Source organism: Nicotiana tabacum, chromosome 18, assembly GCF_000715075.1.
Source record: "Nicotiana tabacum cultivar K326 chromosome 18, ASM71507v2, whole genome shotgun sequence".
Lineage (NCBI taxonomy): Eukaryota > Viridiplantae > Streptophyta > Magnoliopsida > Solanales > Solanaceae > Nicotiana > Nicotiana tabacum.
In genome coordinates, this window is record NC_134097.1 from 30,140,496 (window position 1) to 30,165,284 (window position 24,789).

A 24,789-nucleotide genomic window follows, 5' to 3' on the forward strand; every position below is an offset into this window, starting at 1 on the left:
TGAATGTCATTGGGCCTATTGAGCCAGCAGCTTCGAACGGTCACAGATTCATTCTGGTAACCATCGATTATTTCACTAGGTGGGTTGAAACCAAAACTTTCAAGTCAGTAACCAAGAAGGCAGTGGTGGATTTTGTCCATTCCCATATCATCTGTAGATTTGGGATCCCGAAAGTAATAATCACGGACAATGGTGCTAATCTTAACAGCAACTTGATGAGAGAAGTATATGAACAGTTTAAGATTACACATCGTAATTCCACCCCGTATCGGCCCAAGGCGAATGGAGCGGTTGAGGCAACCAACAAAACATAAAGAAGATATTGAGGAAAATGGTTGAAGGATCCAGACAATGGCATGAAAAGCTACCATTTGCATTGTTGGGATACCGTACTGCTGTTCGTACTTCAATAGGTGCAACTCCTTATTTGTTGGTATACGGGACTGAGGCAGTAATACCAGCAGAGGTCGAAATTCCGTCCCTCCGGATTGTCGCTGAAGCCGAGATTGATGATGATGAATGGGTCAAAGCTCGACTGGAGCAGTTGAGCTTGATAGATGAAAAAAGATTGGCAGCAGTGTGTCATGGTCAGTTGTATCAGAAAAGAATGGCAAGAGCATACAATAAGAAAGTGCGCCCCAGAAAATTTGAAGTAGGGCAGCAAGTATTGAAACGGATCCTCCCGCATCAGGTCGAAGCAAAAGGCAAGTTCGCCCCAAATTGGCAAGGGCCTTATATCGTGACTAGAGTGTTGTCCAACGGTGCTTTGTGTCTAATAGATATCGAGGGAAGATGTGTCGACATGGCTATCAATTCTGATGCAGTCAAAAGATATTATGCGTAATTTCTTTGATTATGGTAATTATTGATTCGTTTGTTTGTATTTGGTACTTATTGGATAATGAAATGATGGAGGCAATTCTTTCTTCTACCCAAACACTTTTAACCCTTGCTTCCCCCTTTTGAGCCTTAAGTTATTCTTTCATACCCCTCTTTTGGAATCACTAATGGAAAAGATATGAAAAAGAAGAAGAAAAAAAAGAAATTACAAGAAAAATGAAAAAAAAAGAGAAAGATAAAGATCACAAGAAAAAACAAAAGCAGTGGCAACTACGTTTGACCTGATTCCTCAAAGAGGATACGTAGGCGCCTCACGGCTCGGTCATAGTGTGCATAGTTCAACATAGTGTAACAAAAATGAAATCCCCCAAGCAAAAAAAAAAAACTGGGGCAGAAGTTAGGTTTTAAAGTTTCAAAAAGGGTTTGATTTCCAAGAGTTGTAGTAGTTCACCCATCAAAATTATGTTGAATTTTTGATAGCCTTTCTTTTAGCCCCACACCGAAACCAACATCGTTGTCCAAAAAGACCTCCCGATCAATATCCGAGAGGTGGCAAGTCAGGCAAATGAAAGCCGAGAATAATGCACTGATCCCCAGCAAGAAGAGGATCATAAACTGGAAATGAATTGATAGCCGAAAAGAATCTCCAGAAGAGAGAGTCATATCGGCAACACTCCAATTCCCCGCTGAAAAATAAAATAAAATGAGAGAGTCTTATCGGTGAAAACCTTCACAGGCACCATAATGCGACGAAAGATGAGAGAAATGAAACGAGAGAGTCTTATCGGTGAAAACCTTCACAGGCACCATAAGGCGACGGGAGCTGAGGGAAAGGAGAGAGTCTTATTAGTGAAAACCCCTCGAAGGGCAATATAAGGCAACAAGATAAATTGGCAAAAAGGGTTTGGATTTGCGAAGAGGTGAGCACATATTTATCCCCAGCAAGTGAGGCCATCAGGAAGATTGATTGATACAAATAGACTGGGTTGATTAATCCGTAATGCATGACATGATCGTTGAGACCAGTCATACCGTCCAGATAAGTTCTTTCCTTTTCTTCTCCCCCAGCGTTTGCTCAGGAAGATTTTTTCTTTTTTTTTCTATCTTTTCATTTTCTTTGTCTAAGAAGATTTTTTCCAGAAATTTGTTTCGAAAAGTATTTTTCAGAGTTTACTACCAGGGGCCGAAAGGGTACAAAGTAAAATACGAAGGGGACAGGCCAAAGTCAAGACAATAAGACAAAAGGCGTTTGTTGCAAAACCAAATGACAAACTGTCCTGGAAAGTTAAGGGGAACATGAAGAAAAGCGGGAATCAGAGGTTTAAAGACTTATGAACCAAGTTCCAAAAAGATCCTCGGCAGAACTTCGATAGATCACTGACCAAGGTCCAAGGGGGTCAGACAAAACAGAAAGGGGGAAAGAGGGAGAGAGAATTAATCCGCAACAAGATAACCCTAACAGTCTTATCCTCAATAACGTTATCCCCAGATGATAACATTTTATGCCTTGCAGTGCTGAGAGAAAATAAACTTTTAAGGGAGTAGTTTTGGAGTTGAAGAGAACTCCCCCAACATGTTTTGAAACAAAAGCGGGGAAGAGCAGCAGGAATATCATCCCTAGCAAGCAACTTTATCCCCAACCAGTTTTGGGAGCACAGAGCAAGGTAAAGGGAAAGGAAAAACATCCCCCGGCAGGAGTGATATCATCACTCACCATGTTAAAACTAACAAAGGTTTCTTTGATTTTTACAGGAAAACAAAGGTTGATGATGGCAGAAAAAACACGCCACAAAGAAGGTCACCAAAACCGGGGCAGAAAATTTTCTGTCGTTGTTAAAAATTTTCTCGGAGGAACAAGGAAACAAATTCATATACATTTCTGTCTTTTTCATTTCTATTCTAGGTCGCCCACCAGTATAATGCGGGAATACATTTCTGTTCTAGGTCGCCCACCAGTATAATGCGGGAATACATTTTTGTCTTTTCATTTCTATTCTAGGTCGCCCACCAGTATAATGCGGGAATACATTTCTATTCTAGGTCGCCTTCAGTATAATGCGGGAATACATTTCTGTCTTTTCATTTCTATTCTAGGTCGCCCACCAGTATAATGCGGGAATATATTTATGTTCTAGGTCGCCCACCAGTATAATGCGGGAATACATTTCTGTCTTTTCATTTCTGTTCTAGGTAGCCCACCAGTATAATGCGGGAATACATTTCTGTTCTAGGTCACCCACCAGTATAATGCGGGAATACGTTTCTGTCTTTTTCATTTCTATTCTAGGTCGCCCACCAGTATAATGCGGGAATACATTTCTGTTCTAGGTCGCCCACCAGTATAATGCGGGAATACATTTCTGTCTTTTCATTTCTATTCTAGGTCGCCCACCAGTATAATGCGGGAATACATTTCTGTCTTTTCATTTCTATTCTAGGTCACCCACCAGTATAATGCGGGAATACATTTCTGTCTTTTTCATTTCTATTCTAGGTCGCCCACCAGTATAATGCGGGAATACATTTCTGTTCTAGGTCGCCCACCAGTATAATGCGGGAATACATTTCTGTCTTTTCATTTCTGTTCTAGGTCGCCTACCAGTATAATGCGGGAATACATTTTTGTTCTAGGTCACCCACCAGTATAATGCGGGAATACATTTTCTGTCTTTTCATTTGTATTCTAGGTCGCCCACCAGTATAATGCGGGAATACATTTCTGTCTTTTCATTTCTGTTCTAGGTCGCCCACCAGTATAATGCGGGTATACATTTCATATTTTTGCATTCAGACGCCCACCTGTATAATGAGAGGAATACTTTTGAGTCTTATACTGCAGATCTTGAAATCAGCAACCCACCGGAAGGTAGAAGGTTACAACAGGAATCCCCAGCAGGAAACAATAAAAATCCCCAGCACCAGAAAGCGGAAGGTTGCAACAAGAGGTCCCAGCACAAGTTCAAGCGCATGAGTCAAAAGGAAGAAAAGACGCGTCTTGAAAGAAGCGTCATGTGAACATTAAAATTATGCCCAGCATAACAGATCTGATGAAGAGAGTCGTATCCCCAGAGGAACCGCCGAAAAGCTTAATGAAGGAAGCCATATCCCCAGCAGACCGAGCAAAATGATGAAAATTGGTATTCAGAAAAGCAAAGGGCCAGAAATTCACGGAAGAAAGGCACCGGAAGAAACACAATCCGACAAGAAAGCAAGGCAGCAAAGACAAGTTGAAAATAGATAAGATCTTGTGATCCATAGGCTAACCTAGCTTCTGATTTTCTTGTTTTCTTTTTGGATACGGTGTAATAAGGAGATCAGTAAGGAAGTGGTAACAATATACAACAACAGTAACAACAGAACCACAGTTCCCCGGTAGTCCCAGCTACCAAGACTTCCCGAACTACATTGACCTGATTCCTGTTTAGCCCAGGATATGTAGGAAACCTCTGGAGCAAAGGTTCGGTCAAATCTTTCAAAAATGCTTCACGTGGAGTACTCGGATGGGCAAAAATCGCTCACTTTATCTTTGCACGAAAACCCTTCGTGTTTTCGGGCAAAGAGGGGCAGCTGTAAGCACGTGATTTTTGCCCTATGAAAGAATTACTCCCAAAAAAAATTCAAAAATTCAAAATAAAACAATTTTCCTTTGTGTGCAATTTTTGTTATTTTTGTGGTATTTTTGTATAATTATTTGTATTTTTATGAGTGCATGTTTATTCGTTTTAATTAATAAAAATATAAAATATATCACATTTTTTTCATTTAGTATTTAATTAAGTTTGTTTTACAAAAAAATGAAAGTCACAAAAGTAGGAATATTTTGCATTGTTAGCATTTAATGTCAAATTATGCAATTTTTGTTTTAATTGGTGTTTAATTGTGTATGATAATTTTTGTTAGGAGTTTAATTAGTATTTTTGGAGTTAATTTAGTTTTTAGCTCAATTTAGAATTTTTCTTATAAAAAAAAAAAGAAAGAAAGAAAAGAGGGCTACAAAACGTTAATATTTGAATTGAGTATAATATAGCTATTTTGAATATTTTACCTTATTTCGTCGCAAAAGAAAAATTACAAAAAAAAAATATATAGGTAAATTTTAGTTTATGTATTTCTCATAAACTTGAAAAATACAAAAATAGTACCTTATTTTTATACTTTATATAATTTCGAAAATTATAAAAAATGTAGTTTTATTAATGTTTTGTAGTCATATAGAAATAGTACTTTATATTTTTATCGTTGTATAATTTCGAAAATTATATAAAAAAAGAGTTATTAACGTTTTTGTAGCCCTTTTAATTTTGAAAAATACAAAATAATAAAAAAAATAGTACTTTATATTTTATCTTTATATAAAAACGAAAATGACAAAATAGTTTTATTTATACTTTGTAGCTATTTTAATCTTGAAAAAATACTAAAAAAAAAAAGAAGAAGAAAGAAATAAGTTTTGTTTTAAATGTTAGTCTTATTTTGGTAGTTATTTTGCTTGCATAAGATTAATTAAATAACATCGGGTTTTATTCTCGGGTCCGGGCAAAAGAATAATATTTGGGTTCAAACTACCCGTTTTTAGGCCTAATTTTCGGACCTAGCCCATAATAATCCGAGTCCACCACACATGGGGGACACGCGTGGGGAACACGGACGGAACCCCACACACGGGTAACCCCACCACGCATGGGGGACATATGTCTTGGACCCCTACACACGTGGGGTCCATTTTCTTTAAACAAGAGCCAAAATGCACGGGGGACAAGGGCAAAGGGGAGGGGAAATTTTAAAAGCAAAAGAAAGATTTTGAAAAGGGGGGAGCACGTGAAAAGGAGAGGAAAATTTGTAAAAAGCAAAAAAAAAGTTTTGTTTAAAGGAGGAAGAGGACAGAACGTGAAAAATTGGAAAGGAACGTGGGGGAAAAAATTTCTGAAAAAATTGAAGAAGGCACTGTTCACCTTCTTCTTCATTTTGAACGAAAGAAAAACGGGAAAAAAAACCCAACTGCCACCTCACTGCCGCAGCTGCTCCTTACCACCTCCAGCTGCGTCGTCGACCACCTCTACTGCCCAACACCCACCTGCCGCTGCTGCTCCCCGTCGACCATGGCAGCAGCGAGTCCAGTGCTGCCACTGCTACTCCTCGACGCCACGACACCCTCGTCCCTCCATGCTAATCCGCCATAGTCCAAACGTCCAGCTGCTGCTTCGTCCTCTTTCAACGTCCACAAAACAGTCCGTTCAACCTCCAATAGTTCAACTCCGAGCTCGACTTGGGTTCGTTCAAGTTTTAGGATTTTCTTTCAAGATTATTTAGTTCATTTTTATTTTATTTTCTGTTATGGCTTTGGTTTTAAATGTTGTTCCTAATCTTGTTTTTTTTATTATTCTATTTTTCGGATTATTGATTCTTTGTTTAAAGTGTTATTTTGTAATCTTGTTTTGTTCATTAGTTCTCCTTCTTCTTCAAGACCTTTTTATTTGGTCAAGATTTTTCTTCTGTTTGTTTGAGTGTGCGTTATAAGCTACATTCGATTTGAACAACTTCGTCGAATAGTTAGTTTATGACTGCTTTGTTTGGACGAATACAGCATGAATCACTTCGTTGGTATGTTTTGATGCTTGAATCATTTTGTGTGAATTTGACTTAAGGATTGGTTGTAGCTGTGTAGTGATTTGGTGTAGTTGTAAATCAGAGAGGTTTAAATACAGATTGCTAAGAGTGAGGGCAAGACAATAATAATAGGGGATTCTCAGGGGTATTTTTTTTGGTGTTAAAAGATTTAAAAAGTTTAGTGTTAGTAGTCTGCCAGTTAATATTCAGTGTATAATTAAATTAATGAATTGTTTAATGGAAAGGGAATTAGTAGTGCAGAATACACCCTGTCTGGTGTCTTTAAGGGTGGAAAATCAGAAAGTAAGCATGAGATTAATGATAAAAGTGTATAGATGCACACGGGAGGGAATATACAGGCTGAAAGTGAAAAACTTTGAATAAATAATGTTTAGTTCTAGCCTATAAATAGGAGGAGTTGATATATAGATAAGGACTAGAAATTTAGAGAAGAATTTTTTTTTCAGAAACTTCTAAGTGAGAAATAGGCTAATTTTTCAGAATTAAAAGTCAGTCTTTGAGAGCTAAAAATTGAAAGTGAGATCCTTTTCTTTACTACTGAAATCAGAACTTTGTTACTGCCTCTGTGGATTGCGTTTAGTGTTACTAATTTTCAGTCAGACTTTCCGGGGTTTTTCAGTTTGGTTCTAACCATTGTTACACTGGTTATTGTTGTTTTTGTTGCTGTTATTTGCTGTGGGATTCTGTTGCTGTGCTACTGCTGTACATTGTTACTCCTGACCTCTTTTCTCTCTATTTGTAATTCGAATTCCAGGTACACATTCGAATCTTGTAGTGATAAAGCTTTGAAGTTGAAATGCAACAATAAAATCCAACCGCTTCAATAAAGTAGATAGTAGACAATCTGGTCTATTTTGTTTTTTTTGTGATCTGTTTTAATTTTTTTTTGTTTGTATAATTGAACTGAAAAAGAAGGAATCGTATAAATGGTCATGCGCTGATATAACATGAACCTTTCAATTTTGTTAGATTAATGGGGTAAATCATGATAAGTAGCATATCTTTAGTTAGTTTTAGTTAACCTCACCACAGTTAAAAATGGTGAATTATAGTAACGTTAGGCAATCTTGTACGTTTTTTTTATATACATAATTCCATTTTTAGTAATATTAGCTTATGGAATAAGGCGCGAAACAATTTTCCATTTTTTAAGTTCAAGTACAATTTTCGTTAGCATCTGTTGTAATCTATTAATTAAATAAGTTACGGTTTTTTTAGCATGTATTTAACAGGATTTTTCTTTATTTAGGGACAAAAATAAAAAAATAGAAATGTAGTTACTTTCCTTTTTTTTAAATAAATAAATAAATAAATAAATGAGACGAGCTTCGTCAAATAAAAAAAAATAAAAAAATTTGTAGGACCCACAGTAAAGGTTTAAGATTTTTTAGAAGTCGGGAAGGGCCGTTTAGCGAATTTCACGGCCCTCCCAAAAGATAATAACGCGCTAGAATCTTTAGGCGCGGCTTTAGTAAATTACATTCCTAAATGTGGGTGGGCATTTTATGCGGCCCGAATCCAAATCCTAAGACGTTGAAAAGGGTGTGCCTAAGATTGCGGGTTCATTTGATGCGACGCAATCTGAAAACATACTTTAAACGGCGTTCACTCTCTCGAATAAATATGTATATGTAAAAGCAATAAAAAGTAGAATCAGCACATAAGTTATTCATGTAAAAATCAGATAATAGCTAAATGCAACAGTTGAGCGACCGTGCTAGAACCACGGAACTCGGGAATGCCTAACACCTTCTCCCGGGTTAACAGAATTCCTTATCCGGATTTCTGGTTCGCGGACTGTTAAACAGAGTCATTCTTTTCCTCGATTCGAGATTAAATTGGTGACTTGGGACACCCTAAATCTCCCAAGTGGCGACTCTGAAATAAATAAACAAATCCCGTTTCGATTGTCCTTTAATTGGAAAAACTCCTTCACCCCCTCTCGGGTGCGGAAAAAGGAGGTGTGACACTTGGTTCCTTCGTTGTTGCTAGTGTTGATACCGAAATCACTTCTTCGACTACAAATATTTCCTTTGCGCCCGGTTGCTCCCCGTAGATCATTTTAATCCCTCGTGGCATTGTGAATTTTAATGCCTAGTGAAGGATCGAGGGCACTACCCTTATGTTGTGGATCCATGGCCTCCCGAACAGGGCGTTGTACCTCATGTCCCCTTCAATCACATAAAACTTGGTTTCCTGGACGGTCCCGGCGGCATTTACTGGTAATGTTATTTCTTCCTTAGTAGTTTCACAAGACATTTTGAATCCGTTTAGCACTCGGGCTGCAGGCACGATTTACTCCTGTAGGCCGAGTTGTTCTACGACCCTCGATCGAATGATATTGTCCGAGCTACCTGGATCAATTGACACACATTTAACTCGAGATTTACTCATGAGTGCAGATATTACCAGTGCATCGTTATGGGGCTGCATGATTCCTTCTGCGTCCTCGTTGCTGAAAGATAAAGTTCCTTCTGGTATGTAATCTCGAGTCCGTTTCTCTCTTTTGATGGATACTTTGGTGCACTTTAACATCGGGCCTTGATACCCCTCTGATGATCATGTGAATGATGTGTTGAGGTTCTTCTTGCTTGGTTTGTTTATTGGAGTCCCTATTTCTGAAATGATTCTTAGCTCGGTCACTCAGGAATTCTCGAAGATTACCGTTGTTGAATAACCGAGCTACCTCTTCCCTCAACTGTCAGCAATCCTCTATTTTGTGGCCGTGAGTGCCATAATATTTGCACATCTGGTTCGGATCCCTTTGGGATGGGTTGGATTGTAGAGGTCGAGGCCATTTAGTATCTTTGATGAGCACGATAGCCGATATGATGGAAACAACATCAACGTTAAAGTTATATTCTGATAACCTTGGTTCTTTTTTAGGTCCGATAGGCCTGTCAAAATCGTTCTTGCTCATGAGTCCCCGACTTCTCTAGCCTCGGTCATTTCTCCTTTCATTTTGCATAAAACTCCGTCCAGACCTACTGTTTCTTCGATCCTCATTATACGGCTGATACCGATCCCTGTCTGACCGTGGTTCACGATCAATATCTCTCTTGACTCTATCGATGGGTCTATTAGGATGAACAAACCCAGAAGGAGCCCACAATTGATCATCTTCGACTTGGATCTTCGATTGATATCGGATATGCACATCAGCCCAAGTGACAACCAAATATTCTATTAGATTTTGCTTCAATTGTAGTGAAGACACCAAACTTCGAACATTGAGTCCTTGGGTAAAAAGCTTGAACGGCCCAATCATTAGCGACTAGTGGTCGGTCCATCCGTTCCATTTGAAATCGAGATACAAACTCTCTAAGCATTTCATTATCCCTTTGCCTTACTTTGAAAAGGTCCAATTTCCTGGTTTCGACCTTGATAGCCCCAGTGTGTGCTTTCACAAAAGAGTCTGCAAGCATAACAAATGAGTTAATAGAATTAGGGGTAAGTTGTGATACCATCATAGCTCCCTTTGACAGGGTTTCTCCAAATTTCTTCAGCAAGACAAACTCGATCTCATCATCCTCCAAGTCGTTTCCTTTGATGGCGCATGTGTATGAAATGACATGCTCATTTGGGTCGGTCGTTCCGTTGTACTTAGGAATCTCGGGCATGCAAACTTTTTTAAAGATCGACTTTGGAGCCGCACTTAGATGGAAAGGTTTATGTATAAACTTCTTGGAATCCAAGCCTTTCAATATCGGCGGTGCTCCCGGGATCTAGTCGACCCTAGAATTGTAGGTTTTCACTTTTTTGTCGTTTGCTTCGATTTTCTTCTCCCCTAATACTATTCATTTTATCAGCTCCTCTAGCATTTTAGGATTTTAGGGTTGTTACTCAACTCGTTCCTACTCGACCTTTCCACGACCGATTCGTCCCTACGAGTGGTTTCTCGAGAGGGGTTGGGCTCGATTGTGCTTGGTACATGGCTCTGGTTTTGTAACTAAGCTATTGCTGCCTGTTGAGCCTGTAACATTTCGAAGATCATCCGCAGATTGACCCCGTCTCCTCCATTATTTTTAGTATTCTGTGCTATCGACCGGGCTCCACCACAGATGATATTCTTGGGGTCAGTAAGGGGGTTTGTGTCAATAGCCATGTGCGAATTAGCATCTAACGGGTCCGTAATTGGAATTTCGATGGAATCAACATGAGGCACCTTGTTACCGGGCACTATGTTAATGTTTTCACCATGGTGACCAGATTCATTGTCAGCAGGTAGAGGTACTAATTGTGAGTTTGATATTTTGAGCTTAGGCCTGAAATGAGACACTTCAAAGAACAAGTGTAAAATAGTGTGTGTTATGGAAATTTGTATCAAATAACCACTATTATTCTTAGCCCCACGGTGGGCGCCAAATAGTTTATTCTCAAAATCGGATAACAATTGACTTTATACGAGATTTTAAAGACACGTGATCTAACTTAACACAAATTGAGAAACCAGATTAATATTGAAATTAATGATAGAAAGGTAAATTCAAACTACACAAGTTGGACAATCTTGACCTTGAAGGTTGGTGACCCTCGAGCCAAAAGTTCCTTAATCGATGCCGGAACAGAATAATAAGATAATAAGAACTAATAACAATAGTGTATTGCTTTTGGATGCGTGTTACAATGTGTATTACAAAGAATCAGATCCCCTTTATATAGTAGGGGAGTCCTGGTTTAGGTACAATTCTATAAAAGGTAAGAAATCTCACAATTTGCTAATTAATCGGTCTCTCATTAATTTTCGTCGTGATATACGACTGGTTGCAAATGTTTCGGCCTCCCGTTATTGGGTCCGATAATGTTTCCTCGAGCTTATTCGGAGTCGGGGTCGGTTCCGGAGTCACAGGCTCAAAGATATTCAAGACGTAGGTTCTGACTTTTGTACTTTGGTTCGTTGGAACCCGGGGTCAATCTTCAATACATCACGTTTTCGGTCCCGATCCGTCATGCAATAGATGAGCCCAGTTTCGATCATATACATTATATTGTTTGAGGTAGAGTCCGAACTCGTGATGCGCACCTAACTTATAGATCATGCACTATGCTATTATCACTAAACCAAAGCCTTGCACAACTAGTCTACTATTCTTTTGCAGATCTTGCTTTTCCTTTTTGTGTTCTCTATATTAACAAGTCCAATGATATTGCTAGAGGGGAAATAGTCTTCGTAGAACAATTCGTGGGGCGTCAGAGGTAAGGAATGTTGAATTGAATGAAAATAATGCTGAAGACCAAAATACACATAAACTGAATTATTATGTTGCAACTTTTATACCTATCTTCTTACAAAATGCATTTCTAATGCACTGGAATAAATTAGAGAAAAATATGTACTCAGCCATTAGCAGGAATATTTGACGTCTATCTGGATTAGTTAGGCCAATTGATTTTCAGATATGGGATGTCTACGACAACAACAACAACCACGTATAATTTTACTAGTGGAGTCTGGGAGATATTGGACGTCTAAAGGGAAAAAATGACAGACATTCCAGTGATGCATTCCTTTGAAAGTGATTCTACTTCTCTATTCTTTAGCATGATGATGGCCACAATTGTGCATGTTGCAGACAATTTCTCCAATCCTGCTTCATTTACATACTTCATGTGATATTTAAGGGTGTAAGACTAGTGATCAATAAAGTAGTTGAGAATCATGAGGTTTCAACTTCAAAATACGACGGAGGCAAAATATACTAGATAATTTTTTTCTATCTGCCTAAACCTTGATAGATATAGTTATTTGATACTTGTACTTAAATTTTGCATCTACTAATTTGGCAAACGCCATTCTTAATCTTGAATTTGTTTATTATCATCAAATCTTTTGTAGATATTCTCAATCTCTCTCATCTCAGTTGCACCAATACCCCCTTGGTCGTAAAACTCTTCCCCTTAAAAGAACTATCCACACTATTAACCATTATATTATCTATAAGATCACGATTTGCGGGATGTTTGGTCATAGTTTAGAATGACTAATGCTTGAATAAAAAATTCATATAAAAGAAAAGTTATCGTTGAATAACTAATGCATCTTTTGCTTGGCAATATTAAAATATGAAATATTTCCCGCATAAACCATCCTTGAATTTTTTTTTTCAAAATTTTCGTCCGCTGTCCATTTTGATTAAGCTAAATGACATGAGTGTCCTTGTTTCTAACTCATTTCCTACAACGTAGCCGTCGGCTAGTTTCCTCCTTTAGGCCGCCGTCACTTCTCTTGCCTGTCCGCCATTCTCCGCCCTGTAACCACCGTTAGGGGCATAAGTGACGTCAGACATTTAAAAAAGTAAATAAATAAATAAATCACGGCAATAACATCATATTTATAATTAAAAAAAAATATAATTCAAATACACACTCATCGTGTACGCAGAGTTTTTCTTAAGCGGCATCGCCATTTAAAAAAGTAAATAAATGAATAAATTACGCAACGACATCATATTTATAATTAAAAAAACATAATTCAAATACTCGCCTAACAGCTTGTTTGGATGGATTGTGTCATTTTATCGTCGTTTCATGGTATCACGCACCAGCAATATGATGAATAAATTTGCAATATTATGAAGAAAAATTATGATACGATATATAAAAAGGTAGGGTAAATGATAAAATAAAATTATTTAATACTAGTGAAGGGTGAGATTGAGAGAAAACCCAAGGAAACGACGCGACCACACCAAATCGGTCGTTACATAAAGTGACACATTTCATCGTTACGTAACGATAGATTTAGCAATATGATACAATAAGATTTAAGTAACAATCAAAACAAACATTGTATTTAAATAACAATACGATACGATACGATACAATAAGTAACAACCATCCAAACAAGCTGTAATATTCTCTCGCTGAATTTTTTCAAAATTAGAGTTTACGGGTTACTTGAATAATCCAAATCCTAAAAAGACAAATTGTTTGTCGCCAAAATCTTGGAGCGGAAAGAAGCCAGCTCAAGTGGTTCAACATTACGTTTTGGGTAAGGAGTCGGGGGTTCAATCCTTGTTGTCTTTAATATTTTTCGAGAAGAAAGCACAAAAATGTAAAGCAAGTGTGTCTTTCGGATTCGATCCCTTGACCTCTCAACATAAACTAAAGCTCTGTACCAACAAGCCAACGATGTCTATAAGCTGGATGGGGTCATTTGTTTTAATTTATAATAAATAATTGTATTTGCAAATTATTCGATACATACTATTAAATTGGTTTTTTCGACGAAGCGGTTTTGCCTCCGCCCCTGACCACCGTCACAACCTTCTTCGCCGCCTGTTACACCCAAAAGCACCGTAAGTACCATGACCACTAACTCTGTGCTTGAACTTTATATCTAACAGCAATTTCAAAAGATTCCAAGTATTAATATTCAATGGAATTGCTTATTATAGTTATTAGTCTCTAATTCATCAAATTAAGATAAATTGAATGTATTTTTATTTTTGTTTTCTTAGTGTTGCTTGCTCGATGAATTAACATGTACACTTGTTATATTTTTGGTGGTTTTTTCTATTAGGGTTTGGATATCGCTATGGAGGAGCAATCATTCTTTAACAAGTTCCTTATCAACCTTCGTTCCAATTGCAAGTAAGTTTTTTTTTTCCTTCTCTTTTTGTATATGTCTTAAATTTTAATGGATTTAAGTTATATGCGCTGACAGTGTAAAGAATTTTTTATACTAACAGAGAATTTTGACGTGTGATAGCATGTTACTTACCATTTTTACCAGATTAGATTACCAGTTGATGCTTATCAAGAGATTTACCTGGGATCACCTTATAAGTGATCTGGTTGTGTAAATATTTTTTAAATTGTCAGTGCATACAACTTAAACTCAATTGCATACTAGTAGTGAGAACAACGGCATATAATATGGTGATAAATCTGTAATTGATGGGATGTGAAACTGTGGTCAGCACCTCCAACTTAGACAACTAACCAACAGACGAAATATCATTGGTGATATAAGTGCATCAGAGGTGGATACAAGATTTAAACTTTGGATGCCACTGAACCCACTGGCCGTTTAAGCTACTTGGTTCGAAATTTAATATTTGTACATATTTTATATTGTGCACCCGCTCCTGAAGTGCATTATATGCATACGTTTTTATGTGGTTGGGCAGGGAGTTTACTTTCACTTATTCCTTGGTTAATTTTTGGCGGATAGTCTTTCTCTGTCTAGTAGTCTGCATAATGTTGCTAGCTTTGCTGCTGTGACATGCTCGCCTGGTGTTAGAGGTGCAGGGAGAGAAATTGTTTTGGGCCTTTGCATGCTGCATTTGCTTTATTTTTAATTGGATGTTATTTTATGCTGGGTTAACTTTGTCTTTGGTATTTGAAGGTATTATACAGGCTATCCTAAGGATCTTGGACCATCGAGGGTTATTCACTTTACCTCAGAACGGGAATTTGTCCAACTTCTTCATCAAGGCTACCCTGTAGTTGTTGCATTTACAATCAAGTAATAAAAGTTTGTAATTTCTCTTCCCTGCTCTCCTGTCTTCTGTAGTTTTATCGCATTAATATCTTTCATGTAAATTTTTGGCTGCTTTAGGAGTAACTACACCAAACATCTTGACAAAGTGCTAGAGGAGTCTGCAGCTGAGTTTTATCCACATGTAAAATTTTTACGTGTAAGATACTTCGCGGACCTCTCTTTTGAGTATAGATAGAATATAATGCTAGTTTACTGCAAAGTGTCTTTTCAGGCGTGTGTACTGTGGTCAACTATGAGTTTATTACCTCTGTTGGGGATATGCAAAAGGCCTCATTGTTTCTAATTTTGATAGCATAAAGATGTTTTCCCAGCTTATACATAACATTGTCCACGTTTTCAGTATTATTTTGTATTTTTCAGGTCGAATGCCCGAAGTACCCTGGGTTTTGCATAACAAGACAACAAAAGGAATATCCATTTGTAGAGATATTTCATAGTCCAGAACAGGTACTTCTGTTGAGTCATGGCATTATATATTTATACTAAAAGTGGCTTATGAGTGCCTTAATAGAGAGGTGTAGAGAAAAAGATGTATTTTCTACAATCTGATAGAAAATTACTGCGTTCATCTGATTATATCTTGGTTCCTTTCCTCATGAGTGCGCTCAAAGTTGGCCTACATGACTGAAGGGAGATGTTTTATTTTTTGTAAACAAACTTATTCCTTACAAGAAATTTGTGAAAAAGGTACAAACTGCAGCAGACGGATTTATGTTTCTCAGAACTAAGTACAAGATGAATGAGAGGTTTGCATAGCTAAAGTACACTCTGTTACAATAGGGGGAATTTACTAGATTTACTTTGTGATTGACCTTGTGCTGGGTAACTTATAGAGCATAGTATCAGGCTATATCGAATACTGTGGGTGAAGAGAGGGAGTAGATTTATTCTTCTGTACTTGTGTGCAGTGGAAGTATGATAGGTTGTCATATGTTATTTATGCTGCATGCAGTGAAGGCTTGACTTGTTAGAATGTTAAGAGGTGCAAACATGTCTTATGTTATGCAGAATTCTGCAGCATTTAAAGAGGTCGGCTTTTGTTGTGTCTAATCCCTCCCTGACAAGCTCAAGTTACTTCCTGCTAGAACCTAAGTTGCTCCGACATGGCAGTTTAGGTGTCACACTCATGTCGACACGACACTAGTATGGGTGTGGGTATGGGTATGGGTATGGGATCCGTACTGGATATGGTCAAACAATTTTGGGTACTTTGACCATGATGGACGAAAAGATTCGAGACGAGATACAATTTGATTTCCGAAATCAGAACCAAAACTAGGGTAAATTTGAAGAAAATAGCATACCTTATCTAGGAAATCAATCCTTTATTTATCTACAACTTGAGAACAAAAAAGAAATCCATATTTTACAAGCTATACATAAGTATTTCACAAAATTTCCCATAATTTAGAAATATTTTTATACTTCCATTTTTTTGAATTATTTTTAGCCGGATCCCCGCACCCGTATACGTACTAGGATCTATATCCCCGAATCTTAGAATTTAAATCTCGAGGATCTGACCTCTAGATCCGCACCCGTATCGGACACCCGCACCCGTGTCCAAGCAACTTAGCTGAGAACAATGATGTTCTTGACCTCAGAAGTACCACTAACATCTCATTACGAACTTATAACAAGATAATGAATAATTAAGCTGAAGCACAACGAACCAACCTAAAACTAAAAGCTTGTATCTACCAACTCCAGCTACAGGCAGCATAAGATGAGCTAAAAGCAGCCTTCCTTGTGCAGGTTATTGCCATGAAGTTCCAGTAATTATTCTCATATTCCCTCCTCCCTCTCTGTTCTATCTAAGGAATAGTCTTAATAATCTGAAACAGAATTGCAAGTATGTATTGGTTGCTCTTATTTTTTTGTCTGTAGTTTCAGGGCATAAAAAAATTACTCACTTTATCCTTTTTATGTTTCATAGTTTGATTGGGCACAAAAGATTAAGAGCTTCATCTTATGTCTGTATCATAGAAGACATGATTGAATTGATCATTAGGTTTTTTGGTAGGGAAACTTGTTTAACGAATTTGAGTCGCTGGAATTTTGTGTGGGGTGTACTTAGCCGTTTATTATGAGTGGTCGACTTTTCAATTATATCCAGAAATGGGAGTGTGATTTCTTTTATTTCTTCTCCTTTTTTGTTTCCCTGTTTTAAATTAATTTTGCGTTAGTTTAGACTATTATTTTCTCTCCATGTGTATTGGATGTTTCTCTGCGACATTCTTTGATGTTTCTCATGGTTTGTAAATACCGGAGGCTCGCCGCTTCGATGTTTGTTAGCTTTGTGGCTTCAGATAGCATAAATTTCTTTCTATACTTTTGTCTTCAATTGAGTGATTATGATTTGCCCTCTACCAGGCAGCTGCTCAGGGAAGGGTTGCTGATCCTAATATTACCAAATACGCTGTCAAGGTTTTACCTGTAAGTTTTTAATTTTTATTGCTTTTATCCTTGATTTTTTTGTAAAACATATTATCATAAGTTAGATTTTTTCAATGTCTACCATGAAATTATAGTTACTATCATTTGTTTCATTAGCTTGTGATGGTGCTTGCTCTTGAAAAGTTAGCTATTGTGACTACCATAAGCTATCAGCACATACTGAGCAGAGTTGTTAGCACTGTCTTAAACCTTACCTTATAGTTTATAGAGCCGGCCTTGTTCTTTTTCTTCATCTTAGGGAGTTATTGCTAGGTACTGGCATTCTAGAGTTGTTGTGGATTGCTTTACTTGTCATCAGATTCATTGCGGCTATATCAACAGTTACTTAAATTTATACCAGAAATTTAAGTCCTACAAAGGTGGCTAAGCCAAAAAAAAAAAAACTACTTGCATTTATTTATTTATTTATTTATTTATTTATTTTGATTGGTAATTCCTTCTTGCATTTATTCTAGCAAATATTCAACTCCTATAAAAGTGACAAAGTAAAACGTAAAAAAACAAAATATATTAGTTGCTTTTCCAAATTCACCTATTGACAGAGCCACTGGATACCCATGACCAACCTCTTTTTTAGATGAAAAAAAAATCTTTTATTTTTCGCCAACTTACTCGCACATCGGCTAATTCCATGGGATACCAGCTACCTCCCACCAGCACATTGTGACCAAGGCTTGAACAGACGGGAAGAAATCACCTAGTGTTTTTGCCTCCACAGGATTGGAACCTTGAGACCTTATGGTTCACAATCCACTTCATTGACCACTAGGCTACACTCTTAGCTATACAAACCAAAACTTAGCTCAGGCATAGCTAAGTCCTCTATTGCGAATTGGTCCAACTGTCGCTTTTCTTCTCCTGCATTTCCATGCATGTTCTCATTGCAATATTACTTAGTGCAAGAAGAGTGGTCATTGTTGCTGTTACTATTGAGTGCATACTTGTTACTAGTTATTTTAAAATGTCTAGTATCGAGTTCACAAAACTTATTTGTGCCACCTTCTCCATATCCATCGGTTGCTTCATCACGCATCCACGGGCGTAAGCAGAATTTTTCTAAGCAGTGTCGAATATTTAAAGAAGTGACAAAATGAACGAGCCACTATAATAACATTAGGGTTCTAAATCAACTCAAGTTAATTGTGCGAAAAATTATTTTTAGACTATAAAAATTATTCTTTTTTGATCAAGTATGGTAAGCTTTCATTAAATCAATCATCTAGAGGATGTAATTGATTGCCAAAATGTCAATTCTCCTGATAAGCAAAAACCTCCTATCTGCTCAAGGAGCTTACAAAATCTAATAGATCTAATGAGCTATTTGCATCAAAATGGTTACTCCACGCCAAAAGATTTGGTAAACATCTAGCTTTTAGTGTATGTATGGGTCTTGATCTTCCTTCAAAGCATCTTTGATTCCTCTCCATCCAAATGGTCCAGATTACACATTGGGGAATCATCTTCCAAGTGCTTCTGATAGACTTATCAACTCCACAACTGCTCCAAATGACAAAAATTTCCTTTAAAGTTCTCGGCAGTACCGAACTTAAACCAAAAATATTGCTGAATAAAACCCATATACTTCTAGCCACTGTACAATGCACAAACATGTGATCTACACTCTCAGTATTTCGTTCACATATATAGCATCTGTTGCATAGAGGAAATCCTCTCTTTTGAAGACCATCTTCTGTTAAAATTGCACCTAATACTGCCAACTAGCTAAAGCAGGTCACTTTAGTAGGTATTTTTGTTCTCCATACAAGCTTCCAAGGCCATTCTTCAATGATGTTGCCTCTGCCCATCATCTCTACAGGTTTACATAGCAATTCTACTACCCCATATTATACTGTCCTTTTCCTGCATATGCACCTTAAGATCTTGCAGCCATGAGTAGTCTTTTATTATGTAACTGTAAATTTCTGATGCCCATTCCTCCCATTTCCTTAGGCATAGTGACTTTGTTCCATCTCACCAAATGAAATTTATGCTGATTACTGTTGCCCTCCCACAAAAATCTTCTCCTTATTCTGCCGAACTGTAGCAACACCTTGCATGGAATAGGGAATAGGGACATAAAATATGTTGGAGTACTATCCAACACACTATTAATCAATGCAACTTTCCCCCCAAAAGATAGGTACTGAGTCTGCCAGGTAGCTAGCCTCTTAAAATTTTCGACAACTCCCTGCCACACTATAGTGTTCTTATGTTTGGCACCCAGAGGCAACCCAAGATATGTAGTCCGGAATGAGCCTATGTTGCAACTCAAGATGTCTGCTAAACCTTACCATTTCTGCGGCCAAGAAATGAGCTTTGACTCATTGGTTTTGTCGATTATTACTGATGAAAATGTGGTCTGTTGTTCGAATCTTTACAGCCTCTACTTTTTAATACAAATGGGGCTTTACGTTTTAACAAAAGAGGCTTAAAAACTTTAAAACCACTTCTGTTGCCTGCAATAAAGTTTAGAACCTTGGACTTTCGTGTGCACAATTGGGTGCTTGACCAGCAGACCATGAGTCATGCACTTGCTGTCCAGCGGTGTCGCTTACTTTATATATAGCAAATTTGTATATTCTATATGAAAACATTATATATATTTAGTAAAGATTTCTGACGAAGTGACGTCGAGTGACACCACTTTGCCTAACGTAGATTCGCCCCTGCATACATCGGCTGGATAGGTTTTCTGCCCTGGTAATCTTACTTTTCTACCCGATTTCCACTGATCATACTATATCTGTGTGAGAGCTATGTCATGGATAACAGATTAAGCACTGGTGGAAAGCTGTGTATAAACCCGAGTTTGAGAGTCCTTGTCTTGTGTTTGAAGTGGTTCTGATTATTAAACTACTTTTAATTTCAGTTCAACTATGATCTCAGTGCTTATGGATTTCGTGAGTATTTCAAAAGGCATGGAGTTCGAACATCAGATCCCAATTAAAAGTTAAGGAGTATCCAACATGGTATTTCCTCGTTCCAGATAAAACGATATGATTTTACCATTTTGGACTACTAGCACTGGCTTTCTTTTAAATTATCGAGCACGAAAGTGAAAAGGCTGTTTCAGAACGAGAATCTCCTTTGCCTCTCCAAAAGTCAGAGCTTAATATTTTGTTCCCCTCTTTTTGGGTGAAAAGTAGGCACTGTTATTCTTCCATGAATTTTGCTTTCTCCAAATCCTTTTGTACAGTAATAGCCATTTGTGACACAAGCTGGCAGAGTGTGATAAAGAACTTAAATTTGAAGCTGAGCTCATATAAGTTGGCTCGTCAGAGACAGAAGTTTTGATGTTCTTAACTTGTTAAAGGTCTCACGGAATTCAGTAGCTATCAGGGATGTTATGACTACTGCAGAGAACGATGAGTGAGTTACTGATTTATGAAATACAATTTCTTGTTGTAAATAATAATGTTCTTGTTTGCCTCTATTCAGTATCCTTTTGAATATCTTGGTCCTGCTGGTACTAAATTAAATTTGGGACTTCTCTGTACAATATTGTCGCGTGCCACATGAACTAGTGTTTTGACATGCATCTCGTCATTATTCACATTAAACATTTTGAATTGTTAGTTAAACATCACATGGTCCGACTCATGAAGTGAAAAGTGAAACATTTGGGAAGAGAGGAGAGGAGGTAATGCTATTATCAATTAGTGTTAAATGCACTTCTTTAGGAAACTCATGCATTGACTTTATCCAACTGTTCCTTTTCTGACCTGTTTTCGTGGACCCTGTTGAACCCAAGTTTCTTGCCTTGTTAAGTACAACAGATCAGAGAGAAATGTAACCAGCCCATGTAGAACATTTACGAATAAAATCTTCTTTAATCAGCTTATTTTCTAGTGTTTGGTTATTTCAAGCTTTTGAATTAATGTGTTATCCTTAAATACATATGTTACTATAAAGGGAGAAAAAGAGCTTAGATCATTTATTGACGTAAATTACTGACATTTAAATTATGGTAAGAATTAATTTATTAATTTATGCCAGTGTTGAGAGAAAGCAGTAATTTCGTGTAGTATGTATGGTCTCACTCTTATGAATTATGATAGTGAGAGGTTTAACCTGTTCTAAGCCCTCCCACGATGCTTAGCACATTTAAATGTACAGCAAAACACAAACAGAAAAGGAGAGAAGCAGCTTCGAAAGAACAGAAAGAGACAGAGTTACATGCTCACTTAAAGCTAGGGGTGTTCGTCGGTCGGTATAGTACAGTATTTAGACATTTCGATTCGGTATTTTTGGTATTCAATTTCTTAAAATATTATACTAATACTATACCTAATTATGTTCGGCTTTCCTCCTTTCGATTTTGGTTTATTTGGTATAATAACTTCGGTTTATTCGGTTTTAATATTAACGGGGCATTTGCATCTATACCCGCTTTTTGGGTCACGTTTTAACTTGTGCCCGCTTTGCAAAAAAATTACAAGCGTACCCACTTTTTCGCGTAACTTCAGCATACTGAGTTGAAGTAGCAAAGGCAATCACGCAAAACTTCAGCATTCTAGTAGATGAGCCTGAAGTAGCAAGTGTGTTGAACCAAGTGTGCTGAAGTTTTTGTTTGTAATTGCTGAACTTAAGCATAGTAGTTGAAATTTTGTTCTCTATTTGCTGAAGTTTTTGTTTGTAATTGCACTAAATAAGCTGGAGTTTTTTTTGTCCTGGATTCATTAGTTTTGTCATTAACTTTTTTTAAAAATTTAAGCAAAAGATGCTGAAATTATTTAGTTCATTTATAAAAACTTGAAGTTTTTTTTTGTCCTGGATAAGCTTTTTCAAAACCTTCAGCAGAAGATGCTGAAGTTATTTAGTTCATTTGTAAAAACTTCAGCATTAAAGGCTGAAGTTTTTTTTTTGTCCTGGATTCATTAGTATTGTCATAAAGCTTTTTCAAAAACTTCAGCAGAAGATGCTGAAGTTATTTAGTTCATTTGTAAAAACTTCAGCACTATATAAACTGAAGTTTTTGAAAAAGCTTTCTAACACACTAGATAAATAATCAGATTGCCAACAGTATCTAAATAATAAATTTTGAAAACAATAAATGTGAAAAGAACAGAATTATCATTGTCTACTAACTTATGTACGTGGAAATATTCACAAATTATTATTTACTAACTTACGTAATTATTTATAATTTATTTTTAAATAATCTGATAAATATATTTATGACAATCATCTCATGAACTGAAGTTTCATAAGAAGAAGAAGAAGAAGAAGAAGAAGAAGAAGAAGAAGAAGAAGAAGAAGAAGAAGAAGAAGAAGAAGATGAGGAGGAGGAGAAAATGAGATTGAATATATTTAAAAAGTGGATACAAATAAAAACTTTTAAAAAAAATGAAAATAGGTTAAATGGAGGCGACCAAATAGGGCGTCCCGTACAATTTTTACAATATTAAATGGTGGATAAAGCCATAGACTGTAATATTCTTAATTAACGTACTCACACATATAAAAAGAAAAACATTCTGGGCTCATATGACTATTGACACATTTTTTATTCAAAACCAGCAAGTATGAACTTATAGAGAGAAAAAAGGTACATAAAGAAATAAATTTAATCATTGAAAATGTCTTGTTACTTGCTTAGAGCTAATTGGTGAAGTTAGAGAATACAACAAGGATTAATTCAACAAATGCAATTCAATACTCTAGAAGAAACTTCCTAAAACTGTAAAAGTATTACGTTAAGATGCTTGGCATCCTAGAATACTAAAGAATAGTATTATGTAACTTAGTATGCTATAATCAATAATATGTGTATTTATGTAACTTATTATATATTTTGGTATTGTTTTTGTAAATACCAAATACCATACCTAATATCAATTGTTTTTAATAAATTTAAATCAAATATCATACCAAATACTAAAATATTGAATATCAAATACCAAAATTTTCTGCTTCGGTTTCAATCCCTTGCTCATACTTTCCTCGGAGACAATTAGGTAACTAGTTTGTCACTATTTTCGAACGACTTTGACACTCAAACCCTTTATGATACTATCACCTTTTCTAAACAGTATATTATATATTATCTTATGCTTATAGTCAAAAGTATAATATACATGAAGAAATTGAAGGGTAATTCATACCTGAAGAAATTGAATGGTAATTCATCATTACCTATTCACCTTTAGCTTGTTTGAAACAGATTCATATTTTTTTTTCTTTTTCAAACAAATTATTGAGTCTATACGTTTATATTATTGATTTTGACACGAATGAAATACTCTATTTATCAAAAAACTCTTTGGCACTTAACAATTTCGTAAAATTCCTAAAATGCAAATATTGAATAGTCTTTCTAATTTGCTAACGAGAAAGATCCCCAGTTGTTTGAGGAATTAAACCTTGATTGAAACTAAAATTAATTAAGATTTGTATGAATAACTGAAAATCCTAACTTTAGTACAAATTGAATCAATTGAGACATATCAACTTGATATTGAACTCACAGTTGAGTTAAAGAAAAGAGTTGGAATAAACTGGAACTTTAAACTGCTTAAAATACTTGTATTATTTTGTCGGAGATTGTTATATGATCGTTATCAAAGAGACAAAGACCATGAAAACTATCAGATATTTAAGGAAAAAAAATATTCTTGACACTAAATATTACTCCCTGTAGGTGTAAATTCTTGTAGGTAAATTAGACACTCGCCATTTTCATCAATGATTATTCTACAATTTTAATATTATTTGAATTTCAAAAATCTAAAATGAAGTTGATGTACCAACATTTATGAGGAGATAATTTCTTACCAAGAGTTCTTTTCCCAAACCTATCCTCTTAATTATAGTTGAAATTCTCCTTTTTTTTCTTTTTTGTTTGTTGAAAGATGCTTGTCAAATTAATTAATTATAATTTGAGTTCAACTTCATAACAGTTGAAGTGTATTTAAAATTTCTCAGTCTTCAGAAATTTGACTTGCCTCTATGAAAGTACATATTTTTCGTAGACAGATGCTTCTGAAAAAATTAGTAAGAGTTAAAACAGTGAGTATTTGGTGTTCCAACTTGTATTATTCGGTCATGTAAATGGGTACATTTATATTTAAAGTACATTGGTAGTAGGAGTTTTGTAGATGTGGAAGAGAGGTTTAGCAGATATATACAACAATTTGAATTCAAATGAGAATCTTAACTCTGCTTATCCTTATCCTTATCACGCCCCCGCAAGATTGGCTCCACTGGTTGGAGGCCAATCTTGGTCACAAAGTCAGAGAAAGGTCGTCGAGGTAGAGGTTTTGGGAGGGCATCTGCAAGCTGTGAGGCATTGCTAATGTGCCGAACATAAATTTGATTCCTTTCAACTTGATCACGGACGAAATGAAAATCATGGCCAC

General features: G+C 36.4%; 1 protein-coding gene across 1 annotated transcript; it reads left to right on the forward strand.

Moving 5' to 3' along the window:
• Positions 1-13,633: 13,633 nt before the first annotated feature.
• LOC107776786 (uncharacterized) lies at positions 13,634-20,861 on the forward strand. Its single transcript, XM_016596709.2, has 7 exons — positions 13,634-13,766; positions 13,991-14,061; positions 14,819-14,938; positions 15,032-15,110; positions 15,335-15,421; positions 17,348-17,410; positions 20,301-20,861. Exons 2-7 carry the CDS (start codon positions 14,006-14,008, stop codon positions 20,376-20,378), a joined length of 483 nt encoding a protein of 160 aa, XP_016452195.1. The 5' UTR covers positions 13,634-13,766; positions 13,991-14,005; the 3' UTR covers positions 20,379-20,861.
• Positions 20,862-24,789: the final 3,928 nt, after the last annotated feature.

Coding starts and splice junctions, on each gene's coding strand:
- LOC107776786 (XM_016596709.2), top strand. CDS start 14,006: ATGGAGGAGCAATCATTCTTTAACAAGTTCCTTATCAACCTTCGTTCC. Junction 14,062..14,818: donor AACCTTCGTTCCAATTGCAA/GTAAGTTTTTTT, acceptor TGGTATTTGAAG/GTATTATACAGGCTATCCTA. Junction 15,111..15,334: donor CACATGTAAAATTTTTACGT/GTAAGATACTTC, acceptor TGTATTTTTCAG/GTCGAATGCCCGAAGTACCC.